Here is a 16,848-nt window from a genome sequence, read left to right as displayed (position 1 = left end):
TACAACTCTCAGCATGTCCAGGTTATTATTATGGGATATCAGAGGCCATTACAGGAGGAGGTATAAGAGGAGAGCACTACAACTCTCAGCATGTCCAGGCTTGTATTATGGGATATCAGAGGACATTACAGGGGGAGGTATAAGTGGCAAGGACTACAACTCCCAGCATGTCCATGCTGTTATTATAGGATATCAGAGGACATCACAGGAGGAGGTATAAGAGAGAACTACAACTCCCAGCATGTCCAGGCTGTTATTATGGGATATAAGAGGCCACTACAGGAGGAGGTATAAGAGGAGAAAACTACAACTCTCAGCATATTCAGGCTGTTATCATGGGATATCGGACAACATTACAAAAGGATGTACAACAGGAGAGAACTACAACTCTCAGCATGTCCAGGCTGTTATTATGGGATATCAGAGGACATTAAATGAGGAGGTATGAGAGGAGAGGACTACAACTCCCAGCATGTCCAGGCTGTTATTATAGGATATCAGAGGACATCACAGGAGGAGGTATAAGAGAGAACTACAACTCCCAGCATGTCCAGGCTGTTATTATGGGATATAAGAGGTCATTACAGGAGGAGGTATAAGAGGAGAAAACTACAACTCTCAGCATATTCAGGCTGTTATCATGGGATATCGGACAACATTACAAAAGGATGTACAACAGGAGAGAACTACAACTCTCAGCATGTCCAGGCTGTTATTATGGGATATCAGAGGACAATACAGGAGGAGGTATAAGAGGAGAGAACTACAACTCCCAGCATGTCCAGACTGTTATTATGGGATATCAGAGGACATTACAGGAGGAGGTATAAGAGGAGAGAACTACAACTCTCAGCATGTCCAGACTGTTATTATGGGATATCAGAGGACAATACAGGAGGAGGTATAAGAGGAGAGAACTACAACTCCCAGCATGTCCAGCCGGTTATTATGGGATATCAGAGGAAATTACAGGAGGAGGTATTAGGAGAGAACTACAACTCTCAGCATGTCCTGACTGTTATTATGGGATATCAGAGGACATTACAGGAGGAGGAGGTATAAGAGGAAATAACTACAACTCCCAGCATCTCCAGGCTGTTATTATGTGATATCAGAGGACATTACAGGAGGAGGTATAAGAGAAGAGAACTACAACTCTCAGCATGTCCAGGCTGTTATTATGGGATATCAGAGGACATTACAGGAGGAGGTATAAGAGGAGGGAACTACAACTCTCAGCATGTCCAGGCTGTTATTATGGGATATCAGAGGACATTACAGGAGGAGGTATAAGAGGAGAGAACTACAACTCCCAGCATGTCCAGGCTGTTATTATGGGATATCAGAGGACATTACAGGAGGAGGTATAAGAGGAGAGAACTACAACTCCCAGCATGTCCAGGCTGTTATTATGGGATATCATAGGACATTACAGGAAGATGTATTAGGAGAGAACTACAACTCTCAGCATGTCCTAACTGTTATTATGGGATATCAGAGGACATTACAGAGAGGAGATATAAGAGGAGAGAACTACAACTCCCAGCATGTCCAGTCTGTTATTATGGGATATCAGAGGACATTAAAGGAGGAGGTATAAGAGGAGAGAACTACAACTCCCAGCATGTCCAGGCTGTTCGTATGGGATATCAGAGGACATTACAGAAGGAGGTATAAGAGGAGAGAACTACAACTCCCAGCATGTCCAGCCTGTTATTATGGGATATCAGAGGACATTACAGGAGGAGGTATAAGAGGAAATAACTACAACTCCCAGCATGTCCAGGCTGTTATTATGGGATATCAGAGGACATTACAGGATGAGGTATAAGAGGAGAGAACTACAACTCCCAGCATGTCCAGGCTGTTATTATGGGATATCAGAGGGCATTACAGGAGGAGGTATAAGAGGAGAGAACTACAACTCTCAGCATGTCCAGGCTGTTATTATGGGATATCAGAGGGCATTACAGGAGGAGGTATAAGAGGAGAGAACTACAACTCCCAGCATGTCCAGGCTGTTATTATGGGATATCAGAGGACATTACAGGAAGAGGTATAAGAGGAGAGAACTACAACTCTCAGCATGTCCAGGCTGTTATTATGGGATATCAGAGGACATTACAGGAGGAGGAGTAAGAGGAGAGAACTACAACTATCAGCATGTCCAGGCTGTTATTATGGGATATCAGAGGACATTACATGAGGAGGTATAAGGGGAGAGAACTACAACTCTCAGCATGTCCAGACTGTTATTATGGGATATCAGAGGACATTACAGGGAGGAGATATAAGAGGAGAGAACTACAACTCTCAGCATGTCCAGGCTGTTATTATGGGATATCAGAGGACATTACAGGAGGAGGTATAAGAGTAGAGAACTACAACTCCCAGCATGTCCAGGCTGTTATTATGGGATATCAGAGGACATTACAGGAGGAGGTATAAGAGGAGAGAACTACAACTCCCAGCATGTCCAGGCTGTTATTATGGGATATCAGAGGACATTACAGGAGGAGGTATAAGAGGAGAGAACTACAACTCCCAGCATGTCCAGGCTGTTATTATGGGATATCAGAGGACATTACAGTAGGGGGAATAAGAGGAGAGGACTACAACTCCCAGCATGTCCAGGCTGTTATTATGGGATATCAGAGGACATTACAGGAAGAGATATAAGAGCAGAAAACTACAACTCCCAGCATGTCCAGGCTGTTATTATGGGAAATCAGAGGACATTACAGGAGGAGGTATAAGAGGAGAGGACTACAACTCCCAGCATGTCCAGGCTGTTATTATGGGATATCAGAGGACATTACATAAGGAGGTATAAGAGGAGAGAACTACAACTCTCAGCATGTCCAGACTGTTATTATGGGATATCAGAAGACATTACAGGAGGAGGTATAAGAGGAGAGGACTACAACTCACAGCATGTTCAGTCTGTTATTATGGGATATTAGAGGACATTACAGGAGGAGGTGGTATAAGATGAGAGAACTACAACTCCCAGCATGTCCAGGCTGTTATTATGGGATATCAGAGGACATTACAGGGAGGAGGTATAAGTGGCGAGGACTACAACTCCCAGCATCTCCAGACTGTTATTATGGGATATCAGAGGACATTACAGGAGGAGGTATAAGTGGCGAGGACTACAACTCCCAGCATGTTCAGGCTGTTATTATGGGATATTAGAGATTACAGGAGAAGGTATAAGAGGAGAGAACTACAACTCCCAGCATGTCCAGGCTGTTATTATGGGATATCAGAGGACAATACAGGAGGAGGTATAAGAGGAGAGATCTACAACTCCCAGCATGTCCAGTCTGTTATTATGGGATATCAGAGGACATTACAGGAAGAGGTATAAGAGGAGAGAACTACAACTCCCAGCATGGCCAGGCTGTTATTATGGGATATCAGAGGACATTACAGGAGGAGGTATAAGAGGAGAGGACTACAACTCCCAGCATGTCCATGCTGTTATTATGGGATATCAGAGAGCTACAACTCCCAGCATGTCCAGGCCTCCCAGCTCTCGCACAACTGCTGACTATAGAAGAAGATAATACGCTGACTCCATCATTTCTCCTCCATATAAACTGCACAGCACAAGAGCCCCGCCCCCTCACAGAGCAGCTTCTTACTGCTGAGCCCCGCCCCAAACCATGAAATTATCACGGTCTTGCAGTCACTAGGTATTATAGCCTCTCCTCTTGAGCTCCGCCCCCATGTGACTGATCACGTGATGTCACCACAGGTCCTGCAGTCAGTAGTATACACAATGTTTAGCTCCGCCCCCCATGTGACTGATCACGTGATGTCACCACAGGTCCTGCAGTCAGTATTGAGCAGCCACATATGAGGTGCAGTACCGATAATATTATCCCCCGCGTCATGTTACCACTTATTCTTCTGTATTAAGGCGCCTCCAGTTTCCTCATATTCTCATCTAAAATGCTGATTTATCCAACGGAACCGCTGAAGACAGACACGATATCCAACAGGATAATAGACCGCACCCTGGAGATCCTGTACCTGCTGACCGGAGAGGTGAGGATTCTGGGAAATATGTCACATGACATCACTCTTCTCTATTAATAACACAGGGACATGACTGGAGAGGGGAGGATTCTGGGAAATATGTCACATGACGTCACTCTTCTCTATTAATAACAGGGATATGACTGGAGAGGTGAGGATTCTGGGAAATATGTCACATGACATCACTCTTCTCTATTAATGACACGGACATGACCGGAGAGGTGAGGATTCTGGGAAATATGTCACATGACATCACTCTTCTCTATTAATAACACAGGGACATGCTGGGAGAGGTGAGGATTCTGGGAAATATGTCACATGACATCACTCTTCTCTATTAATAACACAGGGACATGATTGGAAAGGTGAGGATTCTGGGAAATATGTCACATGACATCACTCTTCTCTATTAATAACACAGGGACATGACCGGAGAGATGAGGATTCTGGGAAATATGTCACATGACATCACTCTTCTCTATTAATAACACAGGGACATGACTGGAGAGGTGAGGATTCTGGGAAATATGTCACATGACATCACTCTTCTCTATTAATAACACAGGGACATGACTGGAGAGGAGAGGATTCTGGGGAATATGTCACATGACATCACTCTTCTCTATTAATAACACAGGGACATGACCGGAGAGATGAGGATTCTGGGAAATATGTCACATGACATCACTCTTCTCTATTAATAACACAGGGACATGACCGGAGAGGTGAGGATTCTGGGAAATATGTCACATGACATCACTCTTCTCTATTAATAACACAGGGACATGACTGGAGAGGTGAGAATTCTGGGAAATATGTCACATGACATCACTCTTCTCTATTAATAACACAGGGACATAACTGGAGAGGTGAGGATTCTGGGAAATATGTCACATGACATCACTCTTCTCTATTAATAACACAGGGACATGACTGGAGAGGTGAGGATTCTGGGAAATATGTCACATGACATCACTATTCTCTATTAATAACACAGGGACATGACCGGAGAGGTAAGGATTCAGGGAATGATGTCACATGACATCACTCTTCTCTATTAATAAGACAGGACATGACTGGAGAGGAGAGGATTCTGGGAAATATGTCATATGACATCACTCTTCTCTATTAATAAGACAGGAGCATGACCGGAGAGGAGAGGATTCTGGGAAATATGTCACATGACATCACTCTTCTCTATTAATAACACAGGGACATGACCGGAGAGGTGATGATTCTGGGAATGATGTCACATGACATCACTCTTCTCTATTAATAACACAGGACATGACTGGGGAGATGAGGATTCTGGGAAATATGTCACATGACATCACTCTTCTCTATTAATAACACAGGGACATGACTGGAGAGGTGAGGATTCTGGGAAATATGTCACATGACATCACTCTTCTCTATTAATAACAGGGATATGACTGGAGAGGTGAGGATTCTGGGAAATATGTCACATGACATCACTCTTCTCTATTAATAACACAGGGACATGACCGGAGAGGTGAGGATTCTGGGAAATATGTCACATGACATCAATCTTCTCTATTAATCACACAGGGGAATGACTGGAGAGGTGAGGATTCTGGGAAATATGTCACATGACATCACTCTTCTCTATTAATAACACAGGGACATGACCGGAGAGATGAGGATTCTGGGAAATATATCACATGACATCACTCTTCTCTATTAATAACACAGGGACATGACTGGAGAGGTGAGGATTCTGGGAAATATGTCACATGACATCACTCTTCTCTATTAATAGTACAGGGACATGACTGGAGAGATGAGGATTCTGGGAATGATGTCACATGACACTACTCTTCTCTATTAACAACACAGGGACATGACTGGAGAGGAGAGGATTCTGGGAAATATGTCACATGACATCACTCTTCTCTATTAATAACACAGGGACATGACCGGAGAGGAGAGGATTCTGGGAAATATGTCACATGACATCACTCTTCTCTATTAATAACACAGGGACATGACCGGAGAGGAGAGGATTCTGGGAAATATGTCACATGACATCACTCTTCTCTATTAATAACACAGGGACATGACTGGAGAGGTGAGGATTCTGGGAAATATGTCACATGACATCACTCTTCTCTATTAATAACACAGGGACATGACTGGAGAGGTGAGGATTCTGGGAAATATGTCACATGACATCACTCTTCTCTATTAATAACACAGGGACATGACTGGAGAGGTGAGGATTCTGGGAAATATGTCACATGACATCACTCTTCTCTATTAATAACACAGGGACATGACCGGAGAGGTAAGGATTCAGGGAATGATGTCACATGACATCAATCTTCTCTATTAATCACACAGGGGAATGACTGGAGAGGTGAGGATTCTGGGAAATATGTCACATGACATCACTCTTCTCTATTAATAACACAGGGACATGACCGGAGAGATGAGGATTCTGGGAAATATATCACATGACATCACTCTTCTCTATTAATAACACAGGGACATGACTGGAGAGGTGAGGATTCTGGGAAATATGTCACATGACATCACTCTTCTCTATTAATAGTACAGGGACATGACTGGAGAGATGAGGATTCTGGGAAATATGTCACATGACAACACTTCTCTATTAATAACACAGGGACATGACCGGAGAGGTGAGGATTCTGGGAAATATGTCACATGACATCACTCTTCTCTATTAATAACACAGGGACATGACTGGAGAGGTGAGGATTCTGGGAATTATGTCACATGACATCACTCTTCTCTATTAATAACACAGGGACATGACTGGAGAGGTGAGGATTCTGGGAAATATGTCACATGACATCACTCTTCTCTATTAATAACACAGGGACATGACTGGAGAGGTGAGGATTCTGGGAATGATGTCACATGACATCACTCTTCTCTATTAATAACACAGGGACATGACTGGAGAGGTGAGGATTCTGGGAAATATGTCACATGACATCACTCTTCTCTATTAATAACACAGGGACATGACTGGAGAGGTGAGGATTCTGGGAAATATGTCACATGACATCACTCTTCTCTATTAATAACACAGGGACATGACTGGAGAGGTGAGGATTCTGGGAATGATGTCACATGACATCACTCTTCTCTATTAATAACACAGGGACATGACCGGAGAGGTGAGGATTCTGGGAATGATGTCACATGACATCACTCTTCTCTATTAATAAGACAGGACATGACTGGAGAGGAGAGGATTCTGGGAAATATGTCACATGACATCACTCTTCTCTATTAATAACACAGGGACATGACTGGAGAGATGAGGATTCTGGGAAATATGTCACATGACAACACTTCTCTATTAATAACACAGGGACATGACCGGAGAGGTGAGGATTCTGGGAAATATGTCACATGACATCACTCTTCTCTATTAATAACACAGGGACATGACCGGAGAGGAGAGGATTCTGGGAAATATGTCACATGACATCACTCTTCTCTATTAATAACACAGGGACATGACCGGAGAGGTGAGAATTCTGGGAATGATGTCACATGACATCACTCTTCTCTATTAATAAGACAGGACATGACTGGAGAGGAGAGGATTCTGGGAAATATGTCACATGACATCACTCTTCTCTATTAGTAAGACAGGAACATGACCGGAGAGGAGAGGATTCTGGGAAATATGTCACATGACATCACTCTTCTCTATTAATAACACAGGGACATGACCGGAGAGGTGAGGATTCTGGGAATGATGTCACATGACATCACTCTTCTCTATTAATAACACAGGACATGACTGGGGAGATGAGGATTCTGGGAAATATGTCACATGACATCACTCATCTCTATTAATAACACAGGGACATGACTGGAGAGGTGAGGATTCTGGGAAATATGTCACATGACATCACTCTTCTCTATTAATAACAGGGATATGACTGGAGAGGTGAGGATTCTGGGAAATATGTCACATGACATCACTCTTCTCTATTAATAACACGGGAATGACTGGAGAGGTGAGGATTCTGGGAAATATGTCACATGACATCACTCTTCTCTATTAATAACACAGGGACATGACCGGAGAGATGAGGATTCTGGGAAATATATCACATGACATCACTCTTCTGTATTAATAACACAGGGACATGACTGGAGAGGTGAGGATTCTGGGAAATATGTCACATGACATCACTCTTCTCTATTAATAACACAGGGACATGACTGGAGAGGTGAGGATTCTGGGAAATATGTCACATGACAACACTTCTCTATTAATAACACAGGGACATGACCGGAGAGGTGAGGATTCTGGGAAATATGTCACATGACATCACTCTTCTCTATTAATAACACAGGGACATGACCGGAGAGGTGAGAATTCTGGGGAAATATGTCACATGACATCACTCTTGTCTATTAATAACACAGGGACATGACTGGAGAGGTGAGGATTCTGGGAAATATGTCACATGACAACACTTCTCTATTAATAACACAGGGACATAACTGGAGAGGTGAGGATTCTGGGAAATATGTCACATGACATCACTCTTCTCTATTAATAACAGGGATATGACTGGAGAGGTGAGGATTCTGGGAAATATGTCACATGACATCACTCTTCTCTATTAATAACACAGGGACATGACCGGAGAGGTGAGGATTCTGGGAAATATGTCACATGACATCAATCTTCTCTATTAATCACACAGGGGAATGACTGGAGAGGTGAGGATTCTGGGAAATATGTCACATGACATCACTCTTCTCTATTAATAACAAAGGGACATGACCGGAGAGGTGAGGATTCTGGGAAATATGTCACATGACATCACTCTTCTCTATTAATAACACAGGGACATGACCGGAGAGATGAGGATTCTGGGAAATATATCACATGACATCACTCTTCTCTATTAATAACACAGGTACATGACCGGAGAGGTGAGGATTCTGGGAAATATGTCACATGACAACACTTCTCTATTAATAACACAGGGACATAACTGGAGAGGTGAGGATTCTGGGAAATATGTCACATGACATCACTCTTCTCTATTAATAACACAGGGACATGACCGGAGAGGAGAGGATTCTGGGAAATATGTCACATGACATCACTCTTCTCTATTAATAACACAGGGACATGACTGGAGAGGTGAGGATTCTGGGAATGGTGTCACATGACATCACTCTTCTCTATTAATAAGACAGGGACATGACTGGAGAGGTGAGGATTCTGGGAAATATGTCACATGACATCACTTTTCTCTATTAATAACACAGGGACATGACTGGAGAGGTGAGGATTCTGGGAAATATGTCGCATGACATCACTCTTCTCTATTAATAACACAGGACATGACGAGAGGAGAGGATTCTGGGAAATATGTCACATGACATCACTCTTCTCTATTAATAACACAGGGACATGACTGGAGAGGAGAGGATTCTGGGAATGATGTCACATGACATCACTCTTCTCTATTAATAACACAGGGACATGACTGGAGAGGTGAGGATTCTGGGAATGATGTCACATGACATCACTCTTCTCTATTAATAACACAGGGACATGACCGGAGAGGTGAGGATTCTGGGGAATATGTCACATGACATCACTTTTCTCTATTAATAACACAGGGACATGACTGGAGAGGTGAGGATTCTGGGAAATATGTCGCATGACATCACTCTTCTCTATTAATAACACAGGACATGACGAGAGGAGAGGATTCTGGGAAATATGTCACATGACATCACTCTTCTCTATTAATAACACAGGGACATGACTGGAGAGGTGAGGATTCTGGGAAATATGTCACATGACATCACTCTTCTCTATTAATAACACAGGGACATGACCGGAGAGGATTCTGGGAAATATGTCACATGACGTCACTCTTGTCTATTAATAACACAGGACATGACTGGAGAGGAGAGGATTCTGGGAATGATGTCACATGACATCACTCTTCTCTATTAATAACACAGGGACATGACTGGAGAGGTGAGGATTCTGGGAATGATGTCACATGACATCACTCTTCTCTATTAATAATACAGGGACATGACTGGAGAGGTGAGGATTCTGGGGAATATGTCACATGACATCACTCTTCTCTATTAATAACACAGGGACATGCTGGGAGAGGTGAGGATTCTGGGAAATATGTCACATGACATCACTCTTCTCTATTAATAACACAGGGACATGATTGGAAAGGTGAGGATTCTGGGAAATATGTCACATGACATCACTCTTGTCTATTAATAACACAGGGACATGACTGGAGAGGTGAGGATTCTGGGGAATATGTCACATGACATCACTCTTCTCTATTAATAACACAGGGACATGCTGGGAGAGGTGAGGATTCTGGGAAATATGTCACATGACATCACTCTTCTCTATTAATAACACAGGGACATGATTGGAAAGGTGAGGATTCTGGGAAATATGTCACATGACATCACTCTTGTCTATTAATAACACAGGGACATGCTGGGAGAGGTGAGTGATTCTGGGAGTGTATATTGTGATATAATTGGGGTTTTGCTTTATACACAGGATTACACAATAGTGAAGATAACGTCTGGAGAGTGTGTGACGCTTGAGACCGGAGGATGGAGCAGAACCAAGACCCCTATCACGGAGCCTCCACCTCACTCACTGATCCATGAGAGAAACAACGAGAAGATCCTGGACCTCACCCACAACATCATCGAGCTGCTGACTGGAGAGGTGACACTGCCGGCAATGCTGGGACATTATATAATAACACAAGGTATAATGTGTCAGGGTGATGACCGTATCATTGTGTGTCAGGTTCCTATAAGATGTCAGGATGTCGCCGTCTATTTCTCCATGGAGGAGTGGGAGTATCTAGAAGACCACAAGTATCTCTACAAAGAGGTCATAATGGAGGACCACTGGAACTGCACACCCCCGGGTAAGAGGGATCTGTACAAGGACGTCATGATGGAGGACCACCGGGACCGCACATCACAGGCTAAGAAGGATCTGCACAAGGACGTCATAATGGAGGACCACCGGAACCGTACACCTCCGGGTAAGAGGGATCTGTACAAGGATGTCATGATGGAGGACCACCAGCCCCACACACCACCGGGTAAGAGGGATCTGTACAAGGACGTCATGGTGGAGGACCACCGGGACTGCACATCACCGGGTAAGAGAAGACATTTGTTAAGGAGTCCTGTTGCCCCTTACTGTGGGTTTTCTGCAGGTGACATAATTACAGGTTCGTGGTCAGCTGTGGATTCTGGTGGCCTTGTTGAAGCCATCAGACACCTGTGTGTAGTGTGTCCACGTGTTCGCGGCTACATCTCCGGGACGTCTTTATATGAAGAACGGGCACTCTTGTCTTTCTCTGATTAATTTATTCTTCTGTATCAATGAGCAATAACATGTCTTCAAGTAGAGGGGAAGTTATACAAGTCGTTCTTACAGGAAAGTGCTGACCAGACCCGCAGTGTGGTTCACATTCAGGGGAGGGTTTCTTCTTTCTTGTCACCTCAATGTTGCTGTATGATGGGTTATTTTTTGCGAGATGTTTTGTAGTTTTCATTGTTAACATTTTGGGGTTCATATAATTTATTGATTAACTTTTATTTTATTTTTTTGGAGGGGGAAATGGAAAAAAAAACAGCAATTCTGTTAACTTCATTTTACAGCTCATTACAATTATACTACATATGTATCATAACATGGAAAAAAAAATTTGTTTTACCACATCCCAATCTTTATGTGTTTTCTGTCCACGTATCTGTATGATTACTTTGCGGGACGAGGTTTATTTATTATTTTGCCACCATCCAAGGGAACATCTGCCCACTTTCACTGTCTTGATTCAGTGCTGATTACATTTTTGCCTATATCTTTATTGGGGTTGGAGCTTTGTTTTTATGATGTAGTTCTCCGAAACAAGTTAGATGATAAAATTCTGCCTACCTGCGTGTGCCACTAGGTGGAGCTAAGGAGTCATTGGGTTAGTTGGGAGCTATATAAATCCAAAAACAGATCCTCTAAGTGGCGACATAAGATCTTAATCAGCATTGAACTTTGGAGCTAAAAATTAAACCGTGTTCAAAATTGGAGGAATATTTTAAGTGCGGTAAAATATCATTTTTAGTTTTATTATGTTCCTCTTTTTTGCAACTTTTTTTGCGCTATAAGTCTCTATAATGTTAAAGGTTTATTTACCAGCACCTATAACAATGTATTCAGTCGCTGTGTGTGTTTCCTACAGATGGGTCCAGTAAGGTAAATCCTCCAGATCGATGTCCCGCTTCTCCGTATTGTCGAGAGGAAAACCATAATATCCGTCAGGATGATCAGGTAGACGGCGCTAATGTCTCCCCAAATGTCATTATATCATTAACTTCAAGTCATTAGAACAAAGTTATTTTTTAAAAAACTAATTTGTCACCTACTTCACGCTGCCCCCTCTAAGAGCCACATGAAGTCGTGACAGACACGCTGATTTTAGCCATGTGTCATTTAAAAAGAAGCTCTCACCCCTCCGGACATGTCTGTCTTGTGTTCCTCATGAAATAACAATTCTGGAACATATTCTTTGCATCGTTCCTCTGTTATTCCTCCTAGAAATGTATAAATAAATTGACAACTGGGTGTTACTATTCCCCTTGCCAAAGTGGGGAGTCCCTACTCACTCTGTACGCTCTGATTGGACATTGTCAGTCTCTATAGGGACAAATTGACAACTGGTAACACCCGGTTGTCAATTTATTCATACATTTCTAGGAGGTACAACAGAGGAGCGGCACGACGTAGAGTTCTTAGAAAAGATGTTCTGTGATTGTTATTGCTCCTCACCATGACATCACCCATCGGAGAAAGGGACAGGAAACGGGAGATAAAAGAAGAGGCTCTTCTACGTTGCCTCAGTTGTTTCCTGTACCTGGTGGGAGACCTGGAGGGGGCTGTCGTTTTCAGTCAAGCGAGGGCTTTGGGTTCCCCATGCCTGAGCAGCTGGGGTTACTCACCTACCTAGGGAACCGCGTTGCTGTGAGTTTACGGTTAAGTCCAGGGCTCCGGGGGCTGGCGATCCTCCACTGACATTGGAACCCCGAGTATAGGAGGTTGGGGACGGAAGTTCAGCCTTGCGTTGCAGCATCACCAGAATTGAGGTTGAGAGTGCACCGTATGTGACGCACAATACCCCATGTGGTTCACAAGGTGTTTCCGGGGAGGGCTCTATGATTAGCGGCGTGGAGGAGCGACCATTGCCTCTATTAGGGACCTGGTCAGCTGATCGTCGTTTTAATCAGGCAGCCGCAGCTTCAGCGTTCCCAACCAGACTGAAGATGGAAGCAAGCGGGAACCGATACTCCCCTGCCTAACCCACGCATGGGACCTGCGGGAAGACGCGCTGCGGGTGGTGAGTCCTTATTTTATTCTACATATCTGATTCTTCTATTATTCATATTTATGTTATAGGGGGAAGATGGCCTAGAAAGCCGCCATAAGGAATGAAAAAACTTGTAGTAAAAAATGTAAAGGACACAAGGCTGAAATCATGGCGTCCGGCTCCACTTCTGCATCAGCGCTGCGCCAAGGTTTTTTTCTAACGCTTTGTTTATTTCTTTGTTGTCTGTTTAGGCTGAAGATCTGCTCCATATTAAAGTTGAAGTTGTAGATGAAAAAGAGGAGGAGACGTACACGAGGGCTGGACAGCAGCGTAAGCGGAGGGGGGGGGATTACATAGATACCCCATCATCTCGTCATCACATATAGACAATGTAGTCACTGTGTGTTTCCTACAGATGGATCCAGTAGTAGAAATCCACCAGAGAGAAGTCCCCGTCCTCCGTATTCCCAGGACTGTCCGGAAGAAGATCACCAGGTAGATGGCGCTGAGCTCTCACCATATCTGTATGGAGGTTGTGTGGACCTCTTTATAGCTCAGTCATTGATGTGGTTTCTATAATGATCTCTTGGACTTCTCCAGCTGAACTGTATATTTGTTACATCAGGGAGAAGATCTGACTCCGATTAAAGTGGAAGCTGAAGCCCAAGAAGAGGAGACGGTGTGGGGTGATCAGCCGCGTAAGGAGGAGGAAATACCAGAAGTTATTGGCACAGGTGAGTGATAAACATCTGAGAGGTTTCTTCAGGTGACGCTCCACCTGGAGCCACATTAACCCCTTCACGCCGCAGTCCTTTTTCAGATTTTCATTTTCGTTTTTTCCTCTCCACATTCCAGAAGCCGTAACGTCTTTATTTTTCCGTCGATATAGTCCTATGAGGGCTTGATTTTTGCGGGACGAGTTGTAGTTTTTCGTAGTGCCATTTATTTTGCAATATAGTGTACTAGGAAACGGGAAAAAAATTATTCGGTATTGGTTCAGAGTGCACTAGACCTATAGGAGGTGCACGAATAGGGTCCCAACCCAATCGTATGTAGAGAAGTATCCGGCACACAGACAAATATGATTCAAAACTTCTTTCGTTTTATTTGTATTGCATTCAAATGCCATGGGCGGAGTGCGAGCAACGTTTCGGTCCAAGAAGACCTTCGTCAGGCAAGAGATGGTGTACAAAATTTTACACGTAAATATCTAGGCATCATTTTGGCACAATATCTATATCATCTCTCATAACACAAAATGAAAAAATAGCACTTTATCGAAAAGAGAAAATAATAAGAGTTAAAATAAAATAAAATTAAAATTAAGACAAGAACAGAATTTATATGCAAAACACATACATGGTTCATACTTCATCAATATCTATGTATACTGGGCATTACATTTGATGCAGAAAAGATATAAACAATCAAAAGCATGTGCGTGTGTATGCCAAACGGAAGACATCACATCCGTGGCACCGTCTCCAAGGCTAGAGGTATAGTACAGGCATAAATCGTATAAAGAAATACATCTGGGTATACTTGTAGTGTAACAGCAGTAATCCAAACAATGTCAACACATTCTATGACTGGAAACCGTATTGTGGAGTACACAGTGACACGTGTATAGTGCAAGAAATCCAGTGATCCTGTAGATGCTCCCTCAATCTGGTTCCCATATTCAGAAAAATTACTTCAATATCGTAGCGTGGGAAATAATATAAACAGTATAAACATGATGCACCACATAATGTAAAGTAGTTGTGCTGTTAATGTACTGACAGTATCCTCATACCATAGAGAGCCTATGTGGCTCGAGGAGACTGTCCCATCCGTGCTACTCAGTCAGATGTTGCATATGTGTACTTAACATAAACACTAGTTACCCTTATTATATAATGGCTGCCCCGGTCAGTGTGCACGTTGTATCTGATGCATAGTGGTGGCAGGAGAGAGGCTGTAAAGGGTGAAGGGATTATAATATCCTTAGAACCCTGTTGGCGTGGATGTATCCTGCTGATGAGCGCTGCTGTTCATATCGCGGCTTACCGCTCGTTTTTGGCGCTAACTGCAGTGATTACTCTTGCAGTTTAAATGTCCTGTGCCTGGGGCGGGCCGTGGGAGGTTCCCCATGAACGTGATTGGCCGCTCGTAACTTAGTGGGCGTTTCTGAGTGCGTGATTGGCTGCACGCTACTCAGAGGGAATTACCATGACTAACGGGTGTGTCGTGTGACGCCGTTGTCAGGGGCGTGCCTGGTCGAACTCAGTGTGTTCCCATGCATCTCGCTCCCATGTTAGATCTGCATCGCCGCTCACATGTAGTTAAGGCTATCGGATCTAGCAGTGATAACATATGTTTGAGCGGTATTACAAGATGTGTGTCTCTTGATCTTGAATGGGCACCATTAGTGCGTCTGATATTAAGGATATGTTACTGATAGCTGACCATGTTTACTGTATGTTACTATCACAACGTATAACGCCGTTGTTGGGGGTGTGTCTAGCTATAGGCAATGCGCTCTCATAGTTCTGGCTCTCTGGTTAATAACGCCAGTTAACATGGACATAGAGGGGCAGATAGAGTAACGTGAAGGTGGATATAACTAGTCTGTATATGGGTAGTGGCGCTGGATGTATTAGTGTAGATGCAGCTGGGGTATAGTGTACGATATTACAAATCTGTATAATCAATATATTGCTGAAAAAATGTATTACCACTACGTATTACACAGTTGTCTAGAATACTTAATCCTAAACTCAGTATTTTCAAGGATACCGTAGTCTGGAAGGACCGGATGGAGGTGTGTGGTATACCATATGACAAATCAGCGTGTCTGTTATGGAGTAAAAAAGGCATTAGTTATTATGGATATCATATTCGGATCAACGGTACATTGGATGCTATAGGAAGCTACTGACTTCGTATTCCCTATTTAAACCTCGAGGTTCCAACGTCTGCAATCTGTGGATCCAATAGGCCTCCCTGCGTTTTAGTGTCCTAATTCTATCCCCGCCTCTCCTAGTTGCCGGTATGTGTTCTATCACCTGGAATTTTAATTGTGAAACGTTATGTGATCTTGATAAAAAATGTGCTGGTATCGGTAGTAAGGTCTTGTTGCAGCGTATAGTACTCTTATGCTGACCGATTCTGTCCCGTATGCGCTGTGTACTTTCGCCAACATATGCTAACCCACATGGGCATTTTATCATGTAGATGACAAAATTAGTGTTACAAGTGAAATACTCCTTCACCGGTATACGTTCACCTGTCTGGGGGTGTTGTAACGTATTACCCTTGATCACATTGGAGCATTGCATGCAAGATCGGCATGGGAAGGTCCCTTATTTAGGGGTGTTCAGGAAGGTTTGCCTTAAGGGTCTTTTGGCTGAGCCAA

At 43.3% G+C, this 16,848-nt stretch overlaps 1 protein-coding gene across 1 annotated transcript in view; it reads left to right on the top strand.

Moving 5' to 3' along the window:
* Positions 1–3,815: 3,815 nt before the first annotated feature.
* LOC142721924 (uncharacterized) overlaps positions 3,816–16,848 on the top strand; it is a 65,655-nt gene continuing 52,622 nt past the window's right edge. The window contains exons 1-7 of the mRNA XM_075848869.1: positions 3,816–4,056; positions 10,628–10,801; positions 10,886–11,249; positions 12,330–12,418; positions 13,703–13,781; positions 13,867–13,946; positions 14,077–14,185. Coding sequence (XP_075704984.1) covers positions 3,961–4,056; positions 10,628–10,801; positions 10,886–11,249; positions 12,330–12,418; positions 13,703–13,781; positions 13,867–13,946; positions 14,077–14,185 — 991 coding nt within the window. The 5' untranslated portion in view covers positions 3,816–3,960. The remainder of the gene's footprint in view (positions 4,057–10,627; positions 10,802–10,885; positions 11,250–12,329; positions 12,419–13,702; positions 13,782–13,866; positions 13,947–14,076; positions 14,186–16,848) is intronic.

Source organism: Rhinoderma darwinii, unplaced genomic scaffold, assembly GCF_050947455.1.
Source record: "Rhinoderma darwinii isolate aRhiDar2 unplaced genomic scaffold, aRhiDar2.hap1 Scaffold_529, whole genome shotgun sequence".
NCBI classification, from domain to species: Eukaryota; Metazoa; Chordata; class Amphibia; order Anura; family Rhinodermatidae; genus Rhinoderma; species Rhinoderma darwinii.
The sequence above is the reverse complement of the archived record's forward strand: the minus strand, read 5'-3'. Positions and strand labels throughout refer to the sequence as shown.